Below are 25107 nucleotides of genomic sequence, written 5' to 3' on the forward strand. Positions count from 1 at the left end.
TTCACAAACTTGAGATCTCATCAAGAATATATTCAAAAAGCACCTGGGTGGCTTAGTTGTTAAGCAGCTGCCTTTGTCTCCAGTCATGAACCCAGAGTCCTAGGATCAAGCCCCACATCAGGCTCCCTGTTCAGTGGAAAGCCTGCTTTTCCCTCTCCCACTCCCCCTGCTTATGTTCCCTCTCTTGCTGTGTCTCTCTCTGTCAAATGAATAAATAAAATATTTAAAAAAAAAAAGAGTTAAGGAAAAAAATCACTATTTTTAAAAAAAGATCATATTCAAGAAGATTTATTTGAGAGAAAGAGAGAGAGGAGCAGGAGTAGGGCAGAAGGAGGGGCAGAAGCAGACTCCCTGCCGAGGTGGGGCTGGATTCCAGGACGCTCAGATCATGACCCAAACTGAAGGCAGACACTTAACCCACTGAGCCATCCAGGTGCCCCAAGATCATACTTAAAGATCAAAGCAGTTGTGACTTAATGGAACTTGGATACTATATGACTCCACCTTGGCAAAGGGTTACATTCAAGAAACTCCATACTTAATTTTTGGGTGCCTGGGTGGCTCAGTGGTTAAGCCTCTGCCTTCGTCTCAGGTCATGATCTCAGGGTCCTGGGATCGAGTCCCACATCGGGCTCTCTGCTCCATGGGGAGCCTGCTTCCTCCTCTCTCTCTCTCTCTCTCTCTCTGCCTGCCTTTCTGCCTACTTGTGATCTCTGTCAAATAAAATATTAAGAAAATAATTTTTTGATCACTGTTGATATTCTCTCCATTTTTTAAAAAGATTTTATTTATTTTAGGGGTGCCTGGGTGGCTCAGTGAGTTAAGCCTCTGCCTTCAGCTCAGGTCATGATCTCAGGGTCCTGGAATCGAGCCCCGCATTGGGCTCTCTGCTTAGCGGGGAGCCTGCTTCCCTCCCTCTCTCTACGCCTGCCTCTCTGCCCACTTGTGATCTGTCAAATAAATAAATAAAATCTTTAAAAAATAAAAATAAAAGATTTTATTCATTTTATTTGTCAGAGAGAGAGAGTACAAACAGGGGGAGCAGCAGGCAGAAGGAGAAGCAGGATCCATGCCAAGCAGAAAGCCCGATTTGGAACTCGATCCCAGGACCCTGGGATCACGACCCAAGGGGAAGGCAGACGCTTAACTGACTGAGCCACCCAGGCGTCCCTCCATTTTTATATTTTTTAAAATATTTATTTATTTATTTTTTTGACAGGTAGAGATCACAAGTAGGCTGAGAGACAGGCAGGGGGCAGGTGAGGGGGGTGGGGAAGCAGGCTCCCTGCTGAGTAGAGAGCCCAATGTCAGGCTCAATCCCAGGAGCCTGAGATTGTGACCTGAGCCAAAGGCAGAGGCGCAACCCACTGAGCCACTCAGGCACCCCTCCATTTTTATTTTAATATGAAAAATATCTACAGATAAAACTTATATAAACAGAGCTCATTGGAGTCCTTTAAAATCATTGAAAGTAGAGGAGTCCTGAGATCAGAAAGATTGAGAACCCTTGGTTTACAAGCAGCTGCCCTCCAAGAGCTTCTTCTTCTTCTTTTTTTTTTTTTTTTTGTAAGATTTTATTTATTTATTTGAGAGAGAGCATGAAAGGGAAGAAGGTCAGTGGGAGAAGCAGACTCCCCCGCAGAGCTGGGAGCCTGATGTGTGACTCAATCCAATGACTCCACGACCATGACCTGAGCTGAAAGCAGTTGCTTAATCAACTGAACCACCCAGGTGCCCCCACCAAGAACTTCTGATGCTGTAGATAGGATGAAACATAGCTCCCCGAGTTCCCAAGGGCACTGACCCTCTCGAGGGTAAAATGTTTCAGTGCACCCTGTCTCACTACTTTAAAAAGAAATCAGGTGGTTTGGATTGGGTTCCCTATCCGTTGGCCTCCATCCCCATCAGAGCCCTGATGTAATCCTGGAAGAACCACCAGGCGAAATGGGTAGTATCTGCTTTCTGTTCTCTATCCCCATGCAGGAGAAGGCTGCCTTCATAGAGGCAGAGGCGTGAGGGTGAGTAACGAGTTGAGAAGAAATAAGTGTCAGGGTGACCTATTTTTCCCAATGCCAGAAGAGTCCTGGGGCAGGTGTTAGCAAACTCTGGAAGTTGGCATGCTGCCTGTTTTTTGCAAATAAAGTGTTATTGGGATACAACCATACCCATTTGAAATAGATAAATCAATAACCTTACCTCCCAATATTATGATGCAAATTCAAGCAACTCACATGGCAAGCCCCTTAAAGAAGCAGTGACAAAGCTGTGGGGATTTAAATGGGAGACCTTTTCCACCTGGAATGACAATGGGGAAGCAGAACTTGAGGTGGGCCTCAGAGATGCTAGGATTTTATGAGCTAAGAGTTCTTCCAGGTAGATAGAACTGTAACAAGCACAGGAAAGCATGAAGGGGTGAGGAAGCCCACGGGGGTGGCAGAGGGTGAGGGGTGAGTGAAAACTGGGGTAAAGTTTGGAAAGTGGAGCTTCACCTCAAGGACCTGAATCCACAGCTAAGCCATGGGGACTCTCTTTGTAGAAATGACAAAACAAAGTGAAAATTACAAAATACTTATGAAAAGCAAATTAGAATCATCATAAAAATTGGCCCGGCAAAGTTGTATGAGAGGAGGGACAGTTAGGACCCTTGGTAAGACCTCTAAAGGAGAACCTGCATAGGGTGGGGCAGTGGCAGGAAAGGTGTCCATCAACCTCACGGGGTGGCAGGAGGACACTGGCGAGGTCTTCAGGATCTGGCCCCAGCTTTGTAGACCCAGAGCCTCTGTTTGCCAGTAGTCCCCTGTGTCTTCAACTCCCTGCACTCACTAGAGCCCAGTATCTGTACTGTTGTGTCAATGTACTTGGGAGGATAGCACTTTCTAGTGGAAGGGATGTCCATCTGATGTGTGGGGCATCCTCTTCCCAGAGTCCAGGATAAGCAAATCAGTAAACATGATGTTGCTTGGAAAAGACATACCTGGACCTAAGGTACCAGAGGGTCTCTGGACAGCAGGTTCTGGAACCATACTGTATGGGTTCATGCCAGGCCGCGTCAAGATTTGTGACATTGCAACAGTCACCCCCTCTCTCCACACCTTACTTAGTTTCCCAATTTGTAAGCTGGGGATGGTCATAGTACTCACCTCGGAAGTTTGCTGTGATAATTGAATGACTTATTACACGCAAAGTACTTAGAAATCCTAACTGGCACCTAATAAGGTTTCAGAGCTCTTGTTTTATGAAGAGAGCTTGCAATCAGGCCTTGTTTCTGCCCCCAGTGTAGCCCCTCTCTCCAGTAACCTAACTTATATCCCCAGTTCAATGTCTCCTTTTTTTCTTTTTTTTTTTTTAAGATTTTATTTATGTATTTATTTGAGAGAGAGACAGTGAGAAGAGAGCATGAGAGAGGAGAAGGTCAGAGGGAGAAGCAGACTCCCCATGGAGCAGGGAGCCCGATGTGGGACTCGATCCCAGGATCCTGGGATCATGACCTGAGTTGAAGGCAGTCGCCTAACCAATTGAGCCACCCAGGCGCCCTCAATGTCTCTTTCAAACAGGTTTAGGGCTAGAAGAAAACCAGAATACTTGTATGATGTGTTTCAACTTGGCTAGCCTATAGTACCCAGTTATTTATTTTTTTAAGTAATTATTTAATTTATTTATTTGACAGAGACAGAGAGAGAGGGAACACAAGCAGGAGTGGGAGAGGCAGAAGCAGGCCTCCCGCTGACCAGGACTCTGGGACCATGACCTGGGTCAAAGGCAGAAGCCCAACAATTAAGCCACCCAGGCACCCAGATTTTATTTATTTGAGGGGGGAGGGGCAGAAGAGAGGGACAAGTAGACTCCCTGCTGGGCAGGGAAGCTTGACATGGGACTCCATGTCAGGACCCCAAGATCATGACCTGAGCCAAAGTCAGACACTTAACCAACTGAATTATCCAGGTGCCCCAGTACCCAGTTATTTAAGCAAACACTAATCTAGGTGCTGCAGTGAAGATCTTCTGTAGATGGGGTTAACATCTACGATCAGCTGACTTTAAGTAGAGTACTCTTGATTACGCAAAAGTGTCTCATCCAATCAATTTTAAGGCCTTTTTTCTTTTTCTTTTTTTTTTTTAAGTAAATTCTGTTCCTAACATGGGGTCCCTAACAAGACCCTGAGATCAAGAGTTGCATGCTCTTGATCTGGCCATCCAGGCACCCCAGTTTAAGGCCTTTAAGAGCAAAAACTGAGGTTTCCCACTGAAGAAGAAATTCTGTCTCAAGACAGCAAGAACCACTTCTGCCTGAGTGGCCTGCTTATAGCCCGCCCTGCAAATTTCAGAATTGTCAGCCCCAAACCCACATGAGCCAATTCCTTAAAATAAATCTCATTTTATATAATACAATAAATAGAAGAAATAATAATACAATATAATATAAATCATAAGTTCTTTTTCTCTGGAGAACACTGACCTTGCTCTTTAGATAACTCTTTTCTAAATTCTAGGATGATTGTTTACTTTTGATTATATGTTCTTTCTCAGCCAGGCTTGGCACATTTAGGTCTTTCTAAATTTTAGTTGTATTTTTCTAGACCAGGAAAGCCACTTAGGCTAGACTTCAACCACTCGAATACAAACCACTTTTCACAGTAAATTATTTCTACAGATTGCTAATCTTGTCCATTATCAGTTGACTCCTAAATTTTCACTGTCTCAAGATATAAGGAAATCTACCAGTTCCTTTAACAAAACCTAGCCCAGGTCCTTCGAGATGGGTAACGTGGAAAGACTGTTCAGGGGTGAGGGACCTCACAGAGAGGCTGGACCTCAGGGATTCCCCTTTCTTTTCGGGAGCATCAGGCTGGCCTCTAGATGGCGCTGGATTTCCTCTATGCTGGCTGAGGAAGAAGGCAGGGTCAAGGCCCCAGAGACCTGGATAGTCGCCCTTTGTTGAGAACCTTGAGGGGACAGGTTGTGTTTGTGCAAGAGCCCCAGAGTTTCCTTACGGAGAATAATCCTATCCCAAGCTCTGGAAGTGATTTATTTTGTTTCTCATTATAGAGGAAGAATCAGGAAGACTGGGTTCTTGGTCAGATGGGGTAAAAGACAAGCGAAGAGAGAGATGCCTATGAAAGAAAGGACAGGCAGCAAATATAAGCCTTTTCTGAAAAGTGTGAGGGGGAGCAAGGGCAACTGAAGTCCAAGACACTATCATTCAGCATTTACTATCACCTAGCCTCTCCACTGGCCCTCCAATCCCCTTCCCACCTATTCCACAATAGCCAACACCTCGCACGAAGGGCCCCTCCTGCCGCCATCTGTCACTGTGAGGAATGAAAGGACCAGGACAAACCGCTGTAATGCCCACTTCAGGCAGCACTGAACACCTCTTGTGTCCCTTCTCCCACATCCATGGCACACTTTTGAGATACTTTTTCTACCAAGCGATATTCATAAGCTCAGTAACTACTTTTTCATGAAATTACTAGAATTAATATACTTTCTGTAATACCAAAAAAGCAAAGATACCTGAGCAAGGTACAGATGCAATGATATTCAATTAAGCATTTTGTAGTAGGGAAAACTGGAAACAATCTAAATATCTCTCCTGAAGGGAATGGTTAAATTATGATGTAGCCATACTACAGCAATATGAGCTAATATTGCTGTACATATGTTTGCAAATGTTCAGAAAAATCTCTGGCATTATATCCACCAAATCACTCTGGTTACTGTAGCATAGTGGATTGGGGTAAAGGGCTGTGTGTGTGTGTCTCAGGGAGTATGGTAAAATCTTTTACTTTTTACTATTATGTATTTGTTTTGTTTGAGCTTTTTTATAAAACACATTTTTGTTGTAGTTAAGCCAATAAATATATTTTTTTATATAGTTGGGCAGCACGGTTACAAGCAAATTATCGGTCTTATTTGGGTTTTGGGAAACACAAGGAATAGCTAGCTGTCCAGCTCCATGTCATTTAGGGCGCAAGGGCTGGGAACTATTGCTTTGGAAGCCATTTTGGTTTCTCATTTTCCGACAGGTAGTTGAAAATCTAAACATTTCTCAGACCCCAGCTCTTCAGAGATTTGATTGAAGCCATGAGATATTTTTCACAAATTTTGGTTATTTAAGATGAAGGCTTTCCTTGGTGCATGATTTACTCATTTCTAACCCTGTGCCTTCCCCCACTACCCTTTCCCTTCTTTGTCTTTGTCATTTTTTTCCAAAATGCCATCCCAAACTTACTTCTAAAGCCTGAACTAAAGCTCTCTTCCATACTAAGACTCCACCTTATAATTCCTGATTCACTTCTCTTGGTTTTCAACCATATTCATTTGCACTTCCTATTACTTTATATTCTTAGACTGTTTTTATGTGTCTACTATTAAGTTTTAGACCTTGAGGACAGGATCCATTTCTTTTTTATTATTATCCTTATTATTTTAAATACTAAAACCTACTTTGGTTTAAGATGAGTACCTAATTAAATGAGGAAATGCTGAATGCCATAATAAATATCAGGAAAAACTATTTTGAGATTTTTGATGTTCATCTCTAGATGCTACTAACTACAAAGGGAAAATGTATTCTATATATAAGAGAGATTGGCAGTTACCACCTTAAACAAGCAATCAAACTCAGCATAATTGATTGTGAGACATTCCAACCTGATATGGCTCCAGGGTGATATAATGTGAAGTACATAATATCATCTATTAAGTATTCTTTGCAAAAACGTTTAACCTGAATCAAATAAAGCCTGTAGACCGACTTCCAGTTTACAGGAAATGTAGGCTTGTAGCACTGTCCAATAGAACTTTTTTAAAATAGTTGGTTTATTTTTAGTGTTTATTTATTAAGTTATCTCTAACCCAACATGGAGCTTGAACTCATGACCCCAAGATCAAGAGTCATGTGCTCTACCAACTGAGCCAGCTGGAAGCCCCTAGAACTTTTCTTTTTAAAAAAAATTTTTTAGGGGCGCCTGGGTGGCTCAGTGGGTTAAAGCCTCTGCCTTCGGCCCAGGTCATGGTCCCAGGGTCCTGGGATTGAGCCCGGCATCGGGCTCTCTGCTCATCAGGGAGCCTGCTTCCCCTCCTCTCTATCTCTGGCTGCCTCTCTGCCTACCTGTGATCTCTGTCTGTCAAATAAATAAATTAAAAAAAATTTTTTTTTTAAATATTTTATTTATTTATTTAACAGAGAGATAGCAAAAGAGGGAACACAAGCAGGGGGAGTGGGAAAGGGAGAAGCAGGCTTCCCACAGAGCAGGGAGCCCCATATGGGGTACAATCCCAGGACTTTGGAACCATGACCTGAGCTGAAGGCAGAAACCCAACAACTGACCCACCCAGGTGCTCTAGGACTTTCCATAATGATGTAAATGTTCTATATTTGCACCACCAACCTACAGTACAGTACAGTAACCACCAACCTACTGAATTTTAATTTTCATTTTAATTAACTTAAATTGAATTTAAATAGCCACATGTGGCTAGTGGCTACTATATTGGACAGAACAGGAGAAGATCAAGTTCACCACCACCGGAAACAATTGGACAATGGAATATTCTACAAAGTAACCAGGCTGGATTTTTTTAAAAACTACTTTCAATTAAAAAAAAAAAATTTACGGGGTGCCTGGGTGGCTCAATGGGTTGAGCCTCTGCCTTCTGCTGGGGTCATGATCCCAGGACCTGGGATTGAGCCCCTATCGGGCTCTCTGCTCAGCGGGGAGCCTGCTTCCTCCTCTCTCTCTCTCTCTCTCTCTGCCTGCCTCTCTGCCTACTTGTGATCTCTGTCAAATAAATAAATAAAATCTTTTAAAAAAGAAAATTTAGGTGGGATGCCTGGGTGGCTCGGTCAGTTGAGTGTCCAACTCTTGATTTTAGCTCAGGTCATGATCGAAGGGTTGTGGGATCAAACCCCACATCAGCTCTGTGCTTGGCATGCATCCTGCTTGGGATTCTCTCTCTTTGTCTTTCTGCTCCTGCCCCCTCTGCAGAAATAAATAAATAAATAAATGGTAGGAGGAATGTTCTATTTTAAAAGAGATTAAAGAAACCTAATATCCAGGGGCACCTGGCCGCCTCAGTTGGTAAAGCATATGATTCTCAATTTTGGGGTCATGAGTTCAAGCTCCACATTTGGCACAGAGCATATTAAAAATAAAAAAAAAATAAATAAATAAATAAATAAACAGGGGCGCCTGGGTGGCTCAGTGGGTTAAGACGCTGCCTTCGGCTCAGGTCATAATCTCAGGGTCTTGAGATCGAGTCCCGTATCAGGCTCTCTGCTCAGCAGCAAGCCTGTTTCCCTCTCTCTCTCTCTGCCTGCCTCTCTACTTGTGATCTCTCTCTGTCAAATAAAAAAATTAATTAAAAAACAAACAAACAAACATGGGTGCCTGGGTGGCTCAGTTGGTTAAGTGTCTGCCAGTTAAGCATCTTGATTTTGGCTTGGTAGTGATCTCAGGATCCTGGGATCAAGCCCCACATCAGGCTGCCTACTCAGAGAGGAGTATGCTTTGAACCTCTCCTGTTCCCCCTGCTTGTGCTCTCTCATTGTCAAATAAATAAATAAATCTTAAAAACAAACAAACAAAAAAACCACACATAGAAAATACAAATCTAACATCCAAATGTAACACCCAGACCTTCAATGGACACTAGACCAAGAAAACAAATTAGGAAAATTTTAATATGACCTAGATAATAGATATTATGAAATTATTAATTTTAGGTATAATAATTTTATTAGTTATACAGAGGAATGCCCTTATTTTTAAGAGTTGCCTGCTAAAAAATGAACTGTTGGGATTTCATCAAGATCAAAAGCTTTTGCACAGCAAAGGAAACAGTTCACAAAACCAAAAGACAACTGACAGAATGGGAGAAGATATTCACAAATTACATATCAGATAAAAGGCTAGTATCCAAAAATCTATAAAGAACTTAACAAACTCAACACCCAAAGAACAAATAATCCAATCAAGAAATGGCAGAGGACATGAACAGACATTTCTGCAAAGAAGACATCCAGATGGCCAACAGACACACGAAAAAGTGCTCCACATCACTTGGCATCAGGGAAATACAAATCAAAATCACAATGAGATACCACCTCACACCAGTCAGAATAGCTAAAATTAACAAGTCAGGAAATGACAGATGCTGGCGAGGATGCGGAGAAAGGGGAACCCTCCTACACTGCAAGCTGGTGCAGCCACCCTGGAAAACAGCATAAAAACAGTTGAAAATAGAGCTACCCTACGACCTAGCAATCACACTGCTGGGTATTTACCCTAAAGGTACAAAGGTAGTGATCCAAAGGGGCATGTACACCCGAATGTTTATAGCAGCAATGTCCACAATAGCCAAACTATGGAAAGAGCCAAGATGTCCATCAACAGATGAATGGATAAAGAAGGTGTGGTATATATATACAATGGAATACTATGCAGCCATCAAAAGAAATGAAATCTTGCCATTTGCGATGACATGGATGGAACTAGAGGGTATTATGCTGAGTGAAAAAGTCAATCAGAGAAAGACAATTATCATATGATCTCTCTAATATGAGGAATTTGAGAGGTAGGGCAGGGGTTGTGGGGGATAGGGAAGGAAAAAATAAAACAAGATGGGATCGGGAGGGAGACAAACCATTAGAGACTCTAAATCTCAGGAAACAAACTGAGGGTTACTGGGGGGTGTGTGGGAGGGACAGGGTGGTTGGGTTATGGACATTGGGGAGGGTATATGCTATGGTGTGTGCTGTGAAATGTGTAAGCCTGATGATTCACAGATCTGTACCCCTGTGGCAAATAATACATTACATGTTTAAAAAAAAAGAAAAAAGAAAAAAAAAGGGTTGCCTGCTTAAGTATTTAAGGACTGATATATCACATCTGTAACTTACTATACACAATGGCTCTGAAAGAAAAAGTCTGTATAACTATATATCAGTTTGTACGGGAAGAGGGAGAGAGAAAAAAAAGCAAAATGTTAATAATTGTTGAATCTGGGTTGCTAAAACTATGCTGGTGTTTCGTTGCTAAGACTATACTGGTGTTTTCTTTTAATTTTTCTGTAAGTTTGAAACTACCCCACTTTTCTGGGGGAAAGAAAAAGTAAAAAACTAAGCAATATTGACTATTTCTGACTTTCTCCATTAATCTGTTTATGATTTGTGGAATTTCATATAGGCCAACATTTCCTTGTAGATAAATGGCAATAAGTACCATTTATAGAAAAAAATCTAAATTATGTTAAAGACCTTAGATTTTTCTATGAACCAATCCAAGACCATCACTATTTATTGAAGCAGAACACCTCAAGACAGTCTCCCTTGAAAGTAGTTTGAGGGGCACCTGGGTGGCTCAGTTCGAACCCCACACTGGGTGTAGAGAAAAAATAAAATCTTAGGCTCAGTCGTTAAGCATCTGCCTTTAGCTCAGGTCATGATCCCAGGGTCCTGGGGACAAAACCCCACATCGGGCTCTCTGCTCTGCAGGAAACCTGCTTCTCCCTCTCCCACTGCCCCTGCTTGTGTTCCCTCTCTCACTGTCTCTCTACCAGATAAATAAATAAAATCTTTAAAAAAAAAAAAAGGTGTTTGAGAAGCTCTTCTAAATAAGGGTGGAGGTCTTCTGCTTCTATTCTCAGTTTGACTTTGATGCTATCAGGGCCCTGCCTTGCTCTAAGCTAAGTGGACTGGGAAACTTGGTTCCTTGGGGTGATCCATTCCCACTATCTGCTTTCAGAGAAAAAAGTGACCCTCAAATCACACCAGCAGGAACCAGGAATACAAGTGACTTGTGTCCTTCCCTGTAACAGGGCTAGATGCCCTGCTGCTTTATGCTAACTGCCCCACTGAGAGCCTTGGTGACAGAATCGTCCCCTACCCCTATCCACCGTGGCGTCCAGCCGTCCTCTGGATATTACAGTTCTTCGAAAGCAAACCCAGATTTAATCCATGTCTGCTCTCCAAGAATGAGGCCTCTAAGACTCTGGGCAGGCAGGCCGGTACTCCCACCTCCTACTCTTAGCGTAAACATTACACATGTTTGTCTGGATCCACTCAGTTCCCCTCCTCACCCACCTAGTCTTTGATGTTCTTTTTTCATCTGTGCCTGAAGGAAGCATCATCACTTTATTCAGGAGATAATCAAATATAACACAGGGCCGACACTGACAAATAGTTGCACACAGAATTATATAAATCTGCTCCATTTGCAGAAGAGACTCAGTCACTGTAAACAAGGAAGAAAAACCAGGATGGTGCCTAGCCCACTGCAGTGTTTCAAGCAAGCATCCGCACACTCCTGGAGTGAAAGTGGGCCTGAGGTGGAGGTGGTCCTTTCAGCAGGAGGAGAGGGAGGCCGCACCCATGTGGAAGTCCGCTTCCGGACCCCCGAGAGGCAGCGGTCAGCGGCAGGCCTTGTTAAACTCCCGGAGGGCCCAGCGCTTGTTCTCAGTCGCCTGCTTGAGGCAAGTGTACTCTTTTACCAGCCTGTCAAACTCCTCTCCAAGGACTTCATAGGTGCTCAGGACCTGTCGGGACTTCTCCATGTCCTGCTCTTGTAGGCGAATGGCCCCCTCCAAACGGTCCCTATATGCCCGGGGAACAGAAGATACAATGTAAGGATCTGGCTCCTCAGCAAGCAGACAAGAAGGTGAACACGTTAACATGAACGGGTGTGGAGAGTGTGGGACCAGCCCTGAGCAGCAGAACCAGGCCCTTGGGAGTTCTCACCTAATGAGACGATGAACTTCCACTTTCTCAGCAGTGTAAGTGTCGGACAAGATCTTTAGCTCCTCCATCCTGACAGAGGGAAGAAAGAAATGCTGAGGGTCCCTGACGGCAGCAGAGTTAGGAACGGGACACAGTACGTGCCCGTGGTCAAGACGTGTGCTAAGCAGTGAAAGGAAAAGCAAGATCCCTCTGAATTCCTGAGTAACGTATCTCACAAGAAAGCAACTATTTCAGGCTTTCAAATAAGACTCAAGGGGCACCTGGGTGGCTCAGTTGGTTGAGCGTCCGACTCTTGATTCTGGCTTAGGGTGGTGAGACCCAGCTCCAAGTTGCACTGAGTGCAGGGTCTGTTTGTCCCTCTCCCTCTGCTCCTTCCTCCCCCTCCCCAACCACCCGCTGGCATGCTCCCTCTCTAAGATAAATATATAAATAAAATTTAAAAATAAAAGATTTGAGAATGTTGAATGGGGGTGTCTGGGTGGCACAGTTGGTCGAGTATCTGACTCTTGGTTTTGGCTCAGGTCGTGATCTCAGCATTGTGGGATAGAACCCATAGCTGGGCTCTATGTTCAGTGCTGAGTCTGCTTGGGACTCTCTCTCCCTCTCCCTCTGCTCCTTCCCACCATGTATGCTTGTGTGCTCTCTCAAAATAAATAAATCTTTTTTTTTTTAACTGAGACTCTCTTTTTATTTATTCATTTAAAAAAAAAGATTTTATTTATTTATTTGACAGAGAGAGAGACAGTGAGAGAAGGAACACAAGCGGGGGGAGTGGAAGAGGGGGAAGCAGGCTTCCTGCTGAGCAGGGAGCCTGACTCGGGGCTCAATCCCAGGATCCTGGGATCATGACCTGAGCCTAAGGCAGACATTTAACAACTGAGCCACCCAGGTGCCCCTCAAAATAAATAAATTTTAAAAATATATATTTTATTCATTTATTTCCCAGACAGAGAGAGGGCATGCAAGCAGGGGGAGCCACAGGCAGAGGGAGAAGCAGGCTCCCTCCTGAGCAAGGAGCCTGATGTGGGACTCGATCCCAGGGCACCAGAATCACGACCTGAGCTGAAGGCAGATGTTTAATCGACTGAGCTAGGAGTCCCAAAATAAATAAATAAATGTTGGACACTTCTGGGTAATCCAATGGCTACCACTGCCACGTGGCATTAACCAAAGACCCATAGGATGCTAGGCATGGCAGAGAGGAAAGAGAATTGAGGGAGAGGGTTGGAAGGGTTGGTATGTGAGACAGAGTTCCTGAGACCCACAAGGGTTACACAGCTCACCTCAGCTTAAGGATCATGGCACTGCACTTGATCTCTAGGTACTGGGCATTGATGCGGTCCAGCTCAGACTGAGTCTTCAGCCGGTGCTCCTGAAGGAGCCTCTGCAGCAAGGCAAGGCAGCGCAGAAGCACCTGAGCTCCCGGGAGGCAGGGAGAAGGCAAAACCACAAGTCAGTAGAAAAGAAGGCAGATCAAAGCTCCTTGGCTTCCCCAAAAGAGTCTCTAGGGCCAGGATAAAAGACAGAGGGGGCTACCCCAGTCCCCTGACAAACCTGGGAATAAGTGGCACTCTTCTTCTCAAGCAGCACCATCTGCTCCTTCTGCTGGCTCTTGGCATCCTGGCATTGCTGCTTCTCACCCACTAGGACCTCTGCCAGTTTCCACACCTTTGCTGCCTTCAAGGTTTCACCGTCTGAATCTGGGCAAAGAGACAGAGGACTGGGGCCCTTGGGTGGCTCAATTAGTTAAGTGTCTGCCTTCGGCTCAGATCATGATCTCAGGGTCCTGGGATGGAGCCCCGCATCGGGCTCGCTGCTCGGTGGAGCGCCTGCTTCTCCCTCTGCCTCTGCTGCTTCTCCCCACCACCACTTGTGCTTTCTCTCTTGCTCCCTCGCTCGCTCACTCTCTCCCTCAAATAAATAAAATTTTTTTAAAGGTTTCTTTTTTTTTTTTTAAGATTTTATTTATTTGACAGACAGAGATCACAATTAGGCAGAGAGGCAGGCAGAGAGAGAGGGGGAAGCAGGCTCCCCACTAAGCAGAGAGCCCGTGCTTGTGGGGCTTGATCCCAAGACCCTGGGATCATGACCTGAGCTAAAGGCAGAAGCTTAATCCACTGAGCCACCCAGGCGCCCCAATAAATAAAAATCTTTAAAAAAAAAAAAAAAAGAGAGAGACAGACAGAAGACTAGACAGGAAAACCCTAATTGCCACTGCCCTCCTGAGGCTATTTTTCAGCACACTATCCCATATCTAGCCCTACAAATTCTCTTTAGGTTTTCTCCTAGTGCCTGTTAAAATGGCCTAGTTCTCATAAAGTTCTCTTCACTCTTACCCTTATTTTTTATTTTATTTTTTAAATTTAAATAATCTCTACACCCAACATGGTGCTCAAACTCATGACCCCGAGATCGAGAGTCACATGCTTTTCCAACTGAGCCAGGCTCGTGCCCCTCACTCTTACCTTTAAGTCCAGATTTGGCCCCTCATTCTTAAGGCATAGATATGAAGATAAAGGGAATACCTATTAGCCTGAACTTTCTTCCCTATTCCATTCCAATTCTCTAGAGACGAATGAACTCATCCTTCCCTGAAGTAAGAGGACATTTGGTACCTTGCTGAATAAAAGTTCTCACACAATTCCTTGCCTGTATTCTACCAGCAAGGAAGCAAACAAATAAGCATCTCCAGTGCTTCCTAGCTTCTGTCCCAAATCTAAAATTCAAAGCATTATTCACAGAAGAGCAGACCAGGGACCCTGAAGGTCAGCTGTGAACAGAGCAGAGTGCCAGCCCTTACCTGAATTGGGATCGTGGTAGCAGAGCAGGGTGAAACATTTCTTTTTGAGCTGCTCCTCCACATCCAGTGGGAGCCGAGCTCTCATCCACACAAAATCCTAGGGCCGCAGAAGCAAAAAGAGAGATGCAAATAGACTGTTAGAACTAAGAAGATCCGCCCGTGAGTACAGGATGGTAACACTCTCAATGATAACCAACAAAAATGCATCAAGAGACAACAGGGAGATTCATTTTTATTAGCTTATCAAATTTGCAAAGAATAAAATGATGGTCAAGACCCCATGTTGGGGGCGCTTGGGTGGCTCAGTGGGTTAAGCCTCTGCCTTCGGCTCAGGTCATGATCTAAGGTGCTGGGATTGAGCCCCACCATCAGGCTCTCGGCTCAGCAGGGAGTCTGCTTCCCCCCTCTCTGCTTGCCTCTGCACCTACTTGTGATCTCTCTCTCTCTGTCTCTGTGTCAAATAAATAAATAAATAAATAAATAAAATCTTTAAAAAAAAAAAAAAAGGAAAAGAAAAGGTGGGGAACTGGCAATATGTACCAACATGTTTAATGTATATATCCTCTGACCAGTAATCATACAAAGGCAAATACACCTATGAACGAGTCTATTACTATCAGTGTGGTTTCCTAAGTGCAAAAAATGTGGAAACAACTATATCTGTCATTAAGGTTAAGCAAACTATGCTACATCCATACAATGGAATCCTTTTTCTTTTTTTAATGTAATCTGTACACCTCCCCCGATGTAGGGCACAAGCTCATCACCCTGAGATCAAGAGCTGCAAGCTCTACTAACTGAGCCAGCCAGGTGCCCCCACAAAATGGAATCGTATCAGTGATTTAAACTGATGATATAGGGGCACCTGGGTGGCTCAGTGGGTTAAGCCGCTGCCTTCGGCTCAGGTCATGATCTCGGGGTCCTGGGATAGAGCCCCGCATCGGGCTCTCTGCTCAGCAGGGAGCCTGCTTCTCTATCTACTTGTGATCTCTGTCAAATAAATAAAATAAATAAAATAAAATCTTAAAAAAAAATAAATAAAAATAAACTGATGATATAGAGGAGCCTGGGTGGCTCAGTTGGGTTGAGCATCTCTTTTTTTTTTTTTTTAAAGATTTTATTTATTTATTTGAGAGAGGGAGAGAGTGAGAGCGAGCATGAGAGGGGAGAAGGTCAGAGGGAGAAGCAGACTCCCCATGGAGCTGGGAACCCAATGCGGAACTCAATCCCAGGACTCCGGGATCATGACCTGAGCCGAAGGCAGTTGCTTAACCAACTGAGCCAGCCAGGTGCCCAAGCATCTGACTTGTGATTTCGGCTCAGGTCATAATCTCAGGGTTGTGAGACTGAGCCCTGAGCCAGCTCCATGCTCAGCAGGGAGTCGGCTTGGGATTCTCTCTCCCTCTCCCTCTGCCTCTCCCCTCATTTGCACTCTCTCTCTCAAATAAATAAATAAATAATTTAAAAAATAAACTGATGATATAATAAGAACGTTGAGCCCAGACCATGTGCCTGGCACTGTGTTAAGTGTGCATTAGAAGTTATCATCTTATTTACATTTATTTATTGACTTGAAAAAAGTCCCAAATATATTAAGTGAAACAGATTACATTCACTATACAAGCATAGATGCTACAATACCATTTATGCTGAGCTGTACATGATATACTGTATTTATTTCTAAATGTAGAATTTCAGCTTTTACTCTCTTCTGTGTAACACTTTTCTTATTTATTTGAGTTTGGCCCTCACGAATGTGTATCATTTTTACAAAAACAATAAAGTGTAACAAAAAAAGTTTAAGTATATGGGAGAAATTAAGCCATTTCACTTTTTTGATGCCAGTATCTGCTCACTCCCCACCTCTGAGGGGGGCATGAGCTCCAGAAGGTCCGCCTTCTCCAGCCCCAGCAGTGGAGGCATTTCCCTCTCCCGGCTGGGACCCAAGAGTCGTGTCAGTTCAGTCACGAGTAGCCGCTGTTCAAGGGTCTCGTGAAACTGAGAGAGAATAAAAAACCAAAGAAGTTACTATACAACTTCTCCCACTCCACCTCCTCCATCCTCATAAACCAGTTCTTCACACATTTTCAAAGTCCTCAAACATGTTATCCCCTTCAGCTGCCAGTGCCTTCTCCTGTCAATCTTTCTTTTCAAAACTCTTGACAACACACCCACCTCTTCTGCTATAACTACAAAATAACTACAATAGACACACAGTTTATTTCTTCTTCCTTTAAAAGATTTTGTGTTTTAAGTAATCTCTACACCCATTGTGGGGCTTGAACTCACAACCCTAAGATCAAGAGTCACAAGCTCCACCCACCGAGGCAGCCAGGACCCCCGGGTCCGTTTCTTCTTTGATAACTATTACTCGAAGCCCCTATTTCCCCCAGAGCATACAATGAGGTGAAGCCATTGTTGGCTTGGTCATTCCTGCAGCTGGTAAGCACCCCCTACTGCATCTCTCCTGCTTCACCTTTTTGTCGTCCAGAGTTAAATTTGTGTCTTGTGTCTTCACATAGTAGTCCACAAGCAGCTCTTGAATGACTCTCTGTAAAATCTCAGACCTCAGCCATATTGTCTTATGGAGTCGAACTTCCTTCCATGCCTAGGAAACCAAAAAATCCCAGGTAGGGATTTCTCTCTTGAAAGATTTCTCTTTCTCTCTTGAAAGATTTTTGCTTTCTCTCATCCGTCCTCCCAGGGCTCTTACCTGTGCCTGCTCCTTTGCCAGGGTGAGGCTTAAGCCACTCTCATCCATGTGCTGTGACAGACCCAGCAGCAGTTTGCTGAAGTGTGGGTTCCGTAACAGGTCCTCTTCACTCAGGTTACAAGGAGGAAGCTGTTTGTTGCACACTTCATGGGATGTCCCCCACAGGGGCAAAATAAATTAAAAAAAAAAAAAAAAAAAGCAAAGAAGATATCATTATATTAATTAAGTATCACTCTTAGCTTAATACTCATTTCCAAAAACCTCTAGCTTTTTGGTAGGGAAGTTTTCGAAATATAACGAAATGTTTAAAAAAAAAACCCACAAATAAACTCGAGGCAATATTTAAAGGTAACAAGCACCTATATATACACACAAATACATACACATAAATATATTAATCAAGAATTAGGGAATGAGTCACTAATGAAACCAAGAGCTTAGAAAATGAAGTATATTTGGAAAGTAATAGACAGAGACAATCAGGAAAAAGGGACCTTTTAGTAGGGGTCACCATAGTACTCCAAATGTCTCATTCACACAGAATAACTAGAATTCTTGAGGAAGGGGAAAAAAAACCCCAAAGGTAAAGTTCCAACTTTGGATGTGTTCTCTAGTTGCATAAGCAAGACTGCAAGAAGGTATACTCAGGACTAACTGAAAAACTGAACTAAATTCTTATCATAAAGAGAGCTGAGTAGCCCATGTGGATTCAGAGCAGCACACACATGAGAAAAAGTGCAAGAAACTGGGATCCTATAGTTATTCCATCAGCCCAAGGGCTTCTCTTTCCATCTCTTATTCCTACATGCTTTCTGCTGTGGTCTTCTGTTTCATTCCTACTTACCAAACAATCAAACTTTCATTCTTTAGACCATGAGAAAGTTCTTTTGGAAAAAAAGAACTCTCTCTTTTTTCTCCCCCTCAGGCACTGAAAGATCAACATGGCAATGTTCAAAATATAGAAGATTCAAGTTCTTGAAGGATTCAAGATATAGAAAGGCTTTGAGATAGGGAAAGAATTCAAGATACAGAAGGAGTCAAGATATAGAAAGGGTTTGAGATAGGGGAAGAATTCAAGATACCTAAGGATCTGAGATTTTGGAGTACAAGATATGAGAAAATTCAAGACCCAGGTAGGAAGGAAGCCTTCACAGAGTTTGCTGGCCACTCTTCTCTTCAGGTTGTGCCTGCTGACACAGCAGGGAAGCAACTTGAGTTTTTTAGTCGACTGCACAGGAGGGTACTTAACTGGAGTACTTAACAAGAGCCGGTATTGTCTGCTTTCTAATAAGATAGTGTCCAAGATTCTTCAAGTATCCTAGTTTCCCCAGAAACTTCGGATTTTATGTGACAAACCATACTGGTGAACTTTATAAATACATTTTATTATAGAAAGCAAGAATCTGGCTCCCACCTCTCTGGGTAAGTCATCAAACGTCCTTCAAATGGCCTCCTTACCTTGTTGAAGTATTTCCATCCCTTCTCCGGGTAAGCAGAAATCCCCGGATGCCATCTGATTTTCTCGAAATTCTTAATGTGTGGAACTGAGAAACTGTGAAAGAGAACAAGAAGTGAGTAAGTTGTGTGGCTTCTTCAGGAAAACTACCTTGGGTTCACATTTCTGTTGTCTGCAACCTGGGGAGGAACCACAGGGAAGCCTCTTACAGGGAGAGACTATACCATACACCCTGGGTCCCAAGCTCCTCTACAAGTTTTAAGGGCAGACTTATAAGTGGCAAAACAATTTGCATTCTAAGCACATAAACGTTTCCACTTGTTCCAAGCTGTCAAAAAAAGAAGCCTCCTTCAGAAAGAAAATTTTCCAATTCACTAAACAGAAGGATGCTCCCCTCCCCTCAACATTATGTCTAAGTTAAACCTGAGCTGCTGCTTTCCATTTATGAGTGAACTGGGGAAATGGGGAGGGGGGGGGAGTCCAATGTCCGCTTTTTTCCCCCAGTCAAATAACTCCACTATCAAATTCCACAAAATAGTTTCTTGAGCTTCTTTAACTTGTCCTTTCATCTAAAATCTGTTGGTCGTTTTTGACCATTAACTCTAGAATCATCCTTCAGGAGTGATAAATCATTCCACACTTGAACAACAACTGCTTTTCACATAACAGCATTAGTAAGGAGCACCTGAAGGAAAGAGCATGACAAGAAGACTGACAGGAAGGTCAGTACCAAAAGAGCAAGGCAAAAGTGTGGTTAATGCAGCTGAGGCTGGGATGGGAGCTGTCAGGTGTTTTGCCAGAACACCAAGTACACTGAAAAGTATGACATCAACACAAAGGGGAAGCAAAGATGGGCACTTTGTGGACTCTGGAGACTAAATTTTTTCCTTGAGGTGATTTTCCTTTTTTTTTTTTTTTGCTCCACCCACTCCTCTCTGTAAGATATCAACTCCAAAGGGCAGCTGAGTCTCCCAAAGCACAAGACATCGAAGGTTATTATGATTTAACACTTTAAGTTCACAGAACATTTGGTTTACTCCCTCGTTTTATGAGTAGCATCAAAGTAAGTACTCATTTATTTTGCAACTTCGTCCAGAGGGGAACACAGATGAGGAGTCGGAATGCTAAGACTTAATTTGCAGCTCTGCAGTTCCTTCTGTGTGAATTTAAGGGAAACGTTTTTTGTTTTTTATGCCAAACTTTTTTCCACCTGCAGAACGGAGATAATGAATCCTGCCTTGGCTGAGACACCAAGAATTAACAACACAATCGACCTGTCAACAAAAGCCACTAGTTAGTTAAGCCCAGTGTTTTAACAATTCTGTTTATGTTGACCTAAGTTCTACAAGCAAATTTCGCACACGGAAATGAGGACCAACACAAATTTTAAAAGTCAGCTGTTCTTCCCTCCCTAGGGGAACTGCCCACTTGGGTATTCTTGGGGTGCCTTTCTTTACCCTTTTAAAATGTTACAGGGCGTGAACGAAGGCGGCGATCAGGCTCGATTCTCCACCCTCTGCACTCAGACGTGTTAAAACGCTGCTACAGGGACCCAAGCATTTAAATGTTCTGACTCAGGCGTCTTTTAAATTCTTAGAGCTGTCTTTACACGCTGCACTGAACGTTAAATTGATTTTACAGGTATTTTCACAAGATGTGACCCTTACAGGGCCCGAGATGAATCAAAATGCAGAGCGGGCTCTCCGGCGCCTACTTCCCTTCCGTCTGGGCAGCCAAGGATTCCCAAGGGCGAGGGCAGCCGCGGCGGCCAGGGGCCAGCACTAACACTCCCAGCACTCCGCCTCCCCTCAGCGCAGCCCGCCGACTCTCCGAGGCAAACCTGCACACGCGAGGGCAGCTGAAGCTCCCGCGGCCGTGCGGAGCCGGCTGGGGCGAGCTGGCCCGAAGCGTTGACACCGAAACCACGCCCGCGCCCGGGCTCCGGAACCTCTCACTCGGGCTGGCCGCTGAGGCTGGGGGAAGATAGACCCGGGAGGACCACGCGGGAAGGTCGGGGGAGGGAAGGGAAAGGCCCGAAGTGCGCGCGAGTCCTCCGGAGAGAGGAAGAGGGGCGGGGCCACGCTCGAGGCGGGAACGGTGGGTCCGCCCCGCGCCGAGCGCGAGCCCTGGGTCCTCACCGCCTGGGAACCCGGCTTTTAGAGTGTGAGCCGGGAGGGGGCTCTTGGCCCCTTTTTCTGAGTACCTCCCCCTTGCTGAGGACAAATGTTGAGAAAAATGGTAATGATTGCTAACATTTATTGAGGGCCTACAGTGAGTCAGGAACTGTGTCAAGCAAGGGTTTACTTGCCATCCCTCGCTTAGATCTCTTGTAAGTTCCTACAGCGTCCTATGAGGAAGTCACAATCATGCCCATTTTACAGAGGGGAAAACTAAGGCGCTAGGAAATTAAGTAACTTACTTGAGGTCGCAGCTCACAGCGTCTAAACTTGACCCGGTGGCCCTCTGAACCTTCCCAGACCTGCTGCCCACACTGAGCCTGCCAGTCCCTTTGCTCCAGCACAGCCCCCTAGGTCAGCTTTTTCCTAATTTCCTGCCCCAGGCTCCTCTAACCTCTCCATTATCTCTCATCCTTCAGCTCGCTAGCTCTCACTTGTGCCCTCTCTCTCTCTTCCTCCCTCCCTCCTACCTTCCTTGAATCCTTTTTAAGCTGTAGGGGCATTTATTGTTTGCTTAAGAATAAATCTGGAGCTGAAGGTCCCAGAGCTTTCTAGCAGCTCTGTGGGCAGTGTTCTTTGTAGTTCTCTTTGCATTTCCCTCATGGTCACAGGGTAGCTGCAGAAATCCAAGAAGCACATCCAACTCAACAGCATCCCAAGCAAGAAAGAAGGGGAGGAGCCTTCAGTCAGGGAAGAAAACCTTTCCCAAAGTACGCAGCAGACTTTCCCCTATGTCTCACTGGCCAGACTGGATCACTGGCCATCTCTAGACCAATGAGCTAGATGTCTTCCATTTGCCCCCCAGATGCACATTCTGCTTTTTGACACCCTATATAGACCAGTAAGTGTTTCCATATTCTCTGACTGCTTTCAGCCAAGAGGGATCCCAGCAGGAGGTCACATGGCAGGAAGGGGACAATTACCTCTGACACCACTCCCACCTTCTTTTCAAAGCGGACTGGAATGTAGTCATTAAGGGAATTATTTCAAAAATAGTATTTGATACTAAGTAAATTACACTAAGTTTCTTAAATCTCTTGCATCAGAGAAGCTGATAGTCTGGGGTGGTGGGGAAGGAGCCTCGGTTAGGCATGTAGAATGGTAGAGAGTTTCATCGTTTCCTTTAGTACCAACTATAGAGTTCTACTAGCAATACTTAGAGGAATAGTGTGATCCAGAGCAGAAATTTTATATCTCTGGTCATCTTGTCAGCTGCCACCTTTCATGCTTAATATTAAAGTGCTGTCATTTTCTACAGCTTTTAAAAATCATTTATGCTTCCTCAGCTCTGTGGTGCAGCATCATTAAATATCAGGCATAATGTTCCTAACAAATGATACTTGGAACAAAATAGCAAGCATGCTTTGGTGACTCAGAGATGATCAGAAATCGACTGAAACTTCATGTCTCATATTTGTCCAGTTTTATAATAGGGTACTACAAGCTTTGGCTAAACAGCTCTAAAGGACTTGGGGAATGGAAGAAGTGTGCAGAGGCCTGTCTTCAGGTAGGGTAGAAGGGAGGGGAGGGGGAGAGCCATGGGAAGCCTTGAATCGGATCAAACCGTCCTATGCAATTATCTATTCCATCTCTCGCGCTCTCTCCCTCTCCCTCTCTCAATAACCTTGGGCTTCAGGTTCCTTATTTGTCAGAAGGAGGAAATAACATATTTCTAGCTCCTCCAATCTCAGAGTGTTGATGTAATGATCAAATGAGATAATGGCTGAGAAAGTGCTGTGGGAAGACTATCGGAGTGAGGTATTTTAAAATTGACACTTACTGAGCACGTATTAAATGCCTTGGGGAGACACAGAGATAAATATGACCCAGTCCCTGCCCTGAGGAAGTTCATAATCTAGTTGAAAAGATTAAGACATGCACACGAAAAGCAAATAACACAAGGCAGCAAAAAGGTGTCAAAAAAGCAGTTTAGGGCGCCTGGGTGGCTCAGTGGGTTAAAGCCTCTGCCTTCAGCTCAGGTCATGATCCCAGGGTCCTGGGATCGAGCCCCACATCGGGCTCTCTGCTCAACGGGGAGCCTGCTTCCCTTCCTCTCTCTCTGCCTGCCTCTCTGCCTACTTGTGATCTCCGTCTGTCAAATAAATAAATTAAATCTTTAAAAAAAAAAGTACTAATCAAAAAAGCAGTTTAGATTATTAATACTTGAGAAACTTGGGACGCCTACCTGTGTGGCTCAGTCAGTTAAGCATCTGCCTTTGGCCCAGGTCCTAACATCCTGGAATGGATCCCCACATTGGGCTCTTTGCTCAGAGAGGAGCATGCTTCTCCCTCTTTCTGCCACTCCCCCTGCTTGTGCCATCTCTCTCTCTCTCTCTCTCTTTGACAAATAAAATCTTTAAAAAAATAAATACTCGAAAAACTTAAGGTACAAAATCCTTTCTGCAGGAATGGATAGGGAAGACTATGAAATCAATCTTAACTGGGCATAAAAGAGAGAAAATTTGGATCATTTAGGGTGGAGGAAACATCTCAGCAAGCAGAAGCAGAGACAGGAAGTCCAAGCTGCCTTCTGGGTTCAAAAGGAAATGGGACTGGCTGAAGGGAAGGGGGCTACATAGGCCAGTTCTGCATAAGACTAGAACACTGAGCCTATAGACCATGTTGGCAATAAAAACTGCAGCAAAGTACTGAAAAAAGATCTTACAATCACACACCATCTGGTGTCCTTGAGCAAGTAAGATTTGCAAGAGAAGCCCTAGAATTAATTCTCTTTTTCTCTGCCTCTTCCATCTTCTCTCCTTTTTTTCCCTCCCAGATTAAAAAACAAACAAACAAACAAACAAAACCAAACATGCACACAGGGGTGCATGGCTGACTCAGTGGGAAGAACATGGTACTGTTGATCTCAGGGTTGTGAGTATGAGTCCCACATTGGGTGTAGAGAGTACTAAAAAAAAATAATAAAAACGAAGAACAACAAAACACACACACACACAGAATTTAATTAGGTATTTTGACACACAATATTTAATATGTACAATTCATTAAGATTTAACCTTAACCTTACATACTTACTATCACCACAATCAAGATAGTAAACATAGGGGGCGCCTGGGTGGCTCAGTGGATTAAGCCGCTGCCTTCGGCTCAGGTCATGATCTCAGGGTCCTGGGATCGAGCCCCGCATCGGGCTCTCTGCTCCACAGGGAGCCTGCTTCCTCCTCTCTCTCTGCCTACTTGTGATCTCTCTCTCTGTCAAATAAATAAATAAAATCTTTAAAAAAAAAAGTGAACATAGGCATCACCCCTAAATGTTAACTTGTGTGCTTTTGTAATTCCCTCGGGCCCCTCCCAACCACTGATCTGCTCTCACTATAGATTAGCCCGCACTCTCTAGAATTTTATATAAACGGAATCAAATAAAGATATACTCTTTTTTTGTCTGGCTTCTTTCACTCAGCATAATTTTGCAATTCATACATGTTGTTGCTAGTATCAATAATCCATTTTTAAAGTTCATGTCTTTTTATTGCTGAGACGTAGTACAGAATCCTCTTAAAAACCTTCACTTGTTTGGGTTTGTAGTTAAGGAGGTGTTTCCTCCATGACCCTAAGTTACCTATCTCGGTGCTTGGCATCTGGAAGCACTTACTTGTTGCAGGAGTGAATTTTGGCCACCCCCACGATGCTAATTCCTTATATAGTTTTGTTTGTTCAGTGGAATGCTTGACCTTTATGGGCCTGTCTCTTCATCAGTGTTGTTCATCTCACATTCTACTATGCCATATGCAAAATACAATCTCTCACGTCTTAAATGTTCTTTAATGATAAAGCCAAGAACATGCTCAGAAGTATTCCTGAGCTAGATTCCTGCAGGGAGTTGGGGGCGGGGGAAGGGTGTAGAAAGATAAATTAGGCAAACTCCTGCCCACAATTTAGCTCTGCTTTCTGGAAGACATTGCTCTTGATCAAGTATCCAAAAAATATGAACGTGTTTGTTTTTGACTTGATGATAAATGTAAATGGAAGCCTGAGAAAAAGTTTACTTAACCTTTCAGACTTAGACATTCCTTTGCTGCGTTGTTTAGAATTACAGAGAAGAACGGAGATTTGCTGAGAACACCTGCAAGGACTCTGCCTCCCACACTCTAGCTGGGAAACAAAATGGTGCCACAGAGATAGAAATTTCAGATGAGTATTTAGTACATATCCTATTTTCAAACTAAGGGAAACTTTCAGGTAGAATATGGTCTCACATGGA

The 25107-nt window shown here is 43.9% G+C and overlaps 1 protein-coding gene across 3 annotated transcripts; it reads right to left on the reverse strand.

Annotated features, from left to right (window-relative positions):
* Positions 1 to 11122: 11122 nt before the first annotated feature.
* Positions 11123 to 20934, reverse strand: HAUS4 (HAUS augmin like complex subunit 4). 3 transcript variants are annotated; one of them, XM_046010105.1, is made up of 10 exons: positions 20376 to 20934; positions 18711 to 18804; positions 17253 to 17395; positions 17016 to 17147; positions 16403 to 16537; positions 14540 to 14636; positions 13294 to 13439; positions 13023 to 13153; positions 11740 to 11808; positions 11123 to 11595 (listed from the first exon to the last, which is right to left on the reverse strand). In XM_046010105.1, exons 2-10 carry the CDS (start codon positions 18763 to 18765, stop codon positions 11412 to 11414), a joined length of 1092 nt encoding a protein of 363 aa, XP_045866061.1. In that variant the 5' UTR covers positions 18766 to 18804; positions 20376 to 20934; the 3' UTR covers positions 11123 to 11411. The 3 variants fall into 3 exon arrangements, with proteins under 3 accessions (XP_045866061.1, XP_045866060.1, XP_045866059.1); XM_046010104.1 differs by having other exon boundaries at positions 20166 to 20934; XM_046010103.1 differs by having other exon boundaries at positions 20549 to 20930.
* Positions 20935 to 25107: the final 4173 nt, after the last annotated feature.

This window comes from Meles meles, chromosome 6 (genome assembly GCF_922984935.1).
Source record: "Meles meles chromosome 6, mMelMel3.1 paternal haplotype, whole genome shotgun sequence".
NCBI classification, from domain to species: domain Eukaryota; kingdom Metazoa; phylum Chordata; class Mammalia; order Carnivora; family Mustelidae; genus Meles; species Meles meles.

What these genes read in the sequence shown, in the direction of transcription:
- HAUS4 (XM_046010105.1), bottom strand. Translation starts at nt 18,765, where the DNA reads ATGGCATCCGGGGATTTCTGCTTACCCGGAGAAGGGATGGAAATACTT. An exon ending in TAACTCTGGACGACAAAAAG is followed by an intron (nt 16,538 to 17,015) that starts GTGAAGCAGGAG and finishes ATTCTCTCTCAG; the next exon opens with TTTCACGAGACCCTTGAACA. An exon ending in AGCTCATGCCCCCCTCAGAG is followed by an intron (nt 14,637 to 16,402) that starts GTGGGGAGTGAG and finishes CTGCGGCCCTAG; the next exon opens with GATTTTGTGTGGATGAGAGC.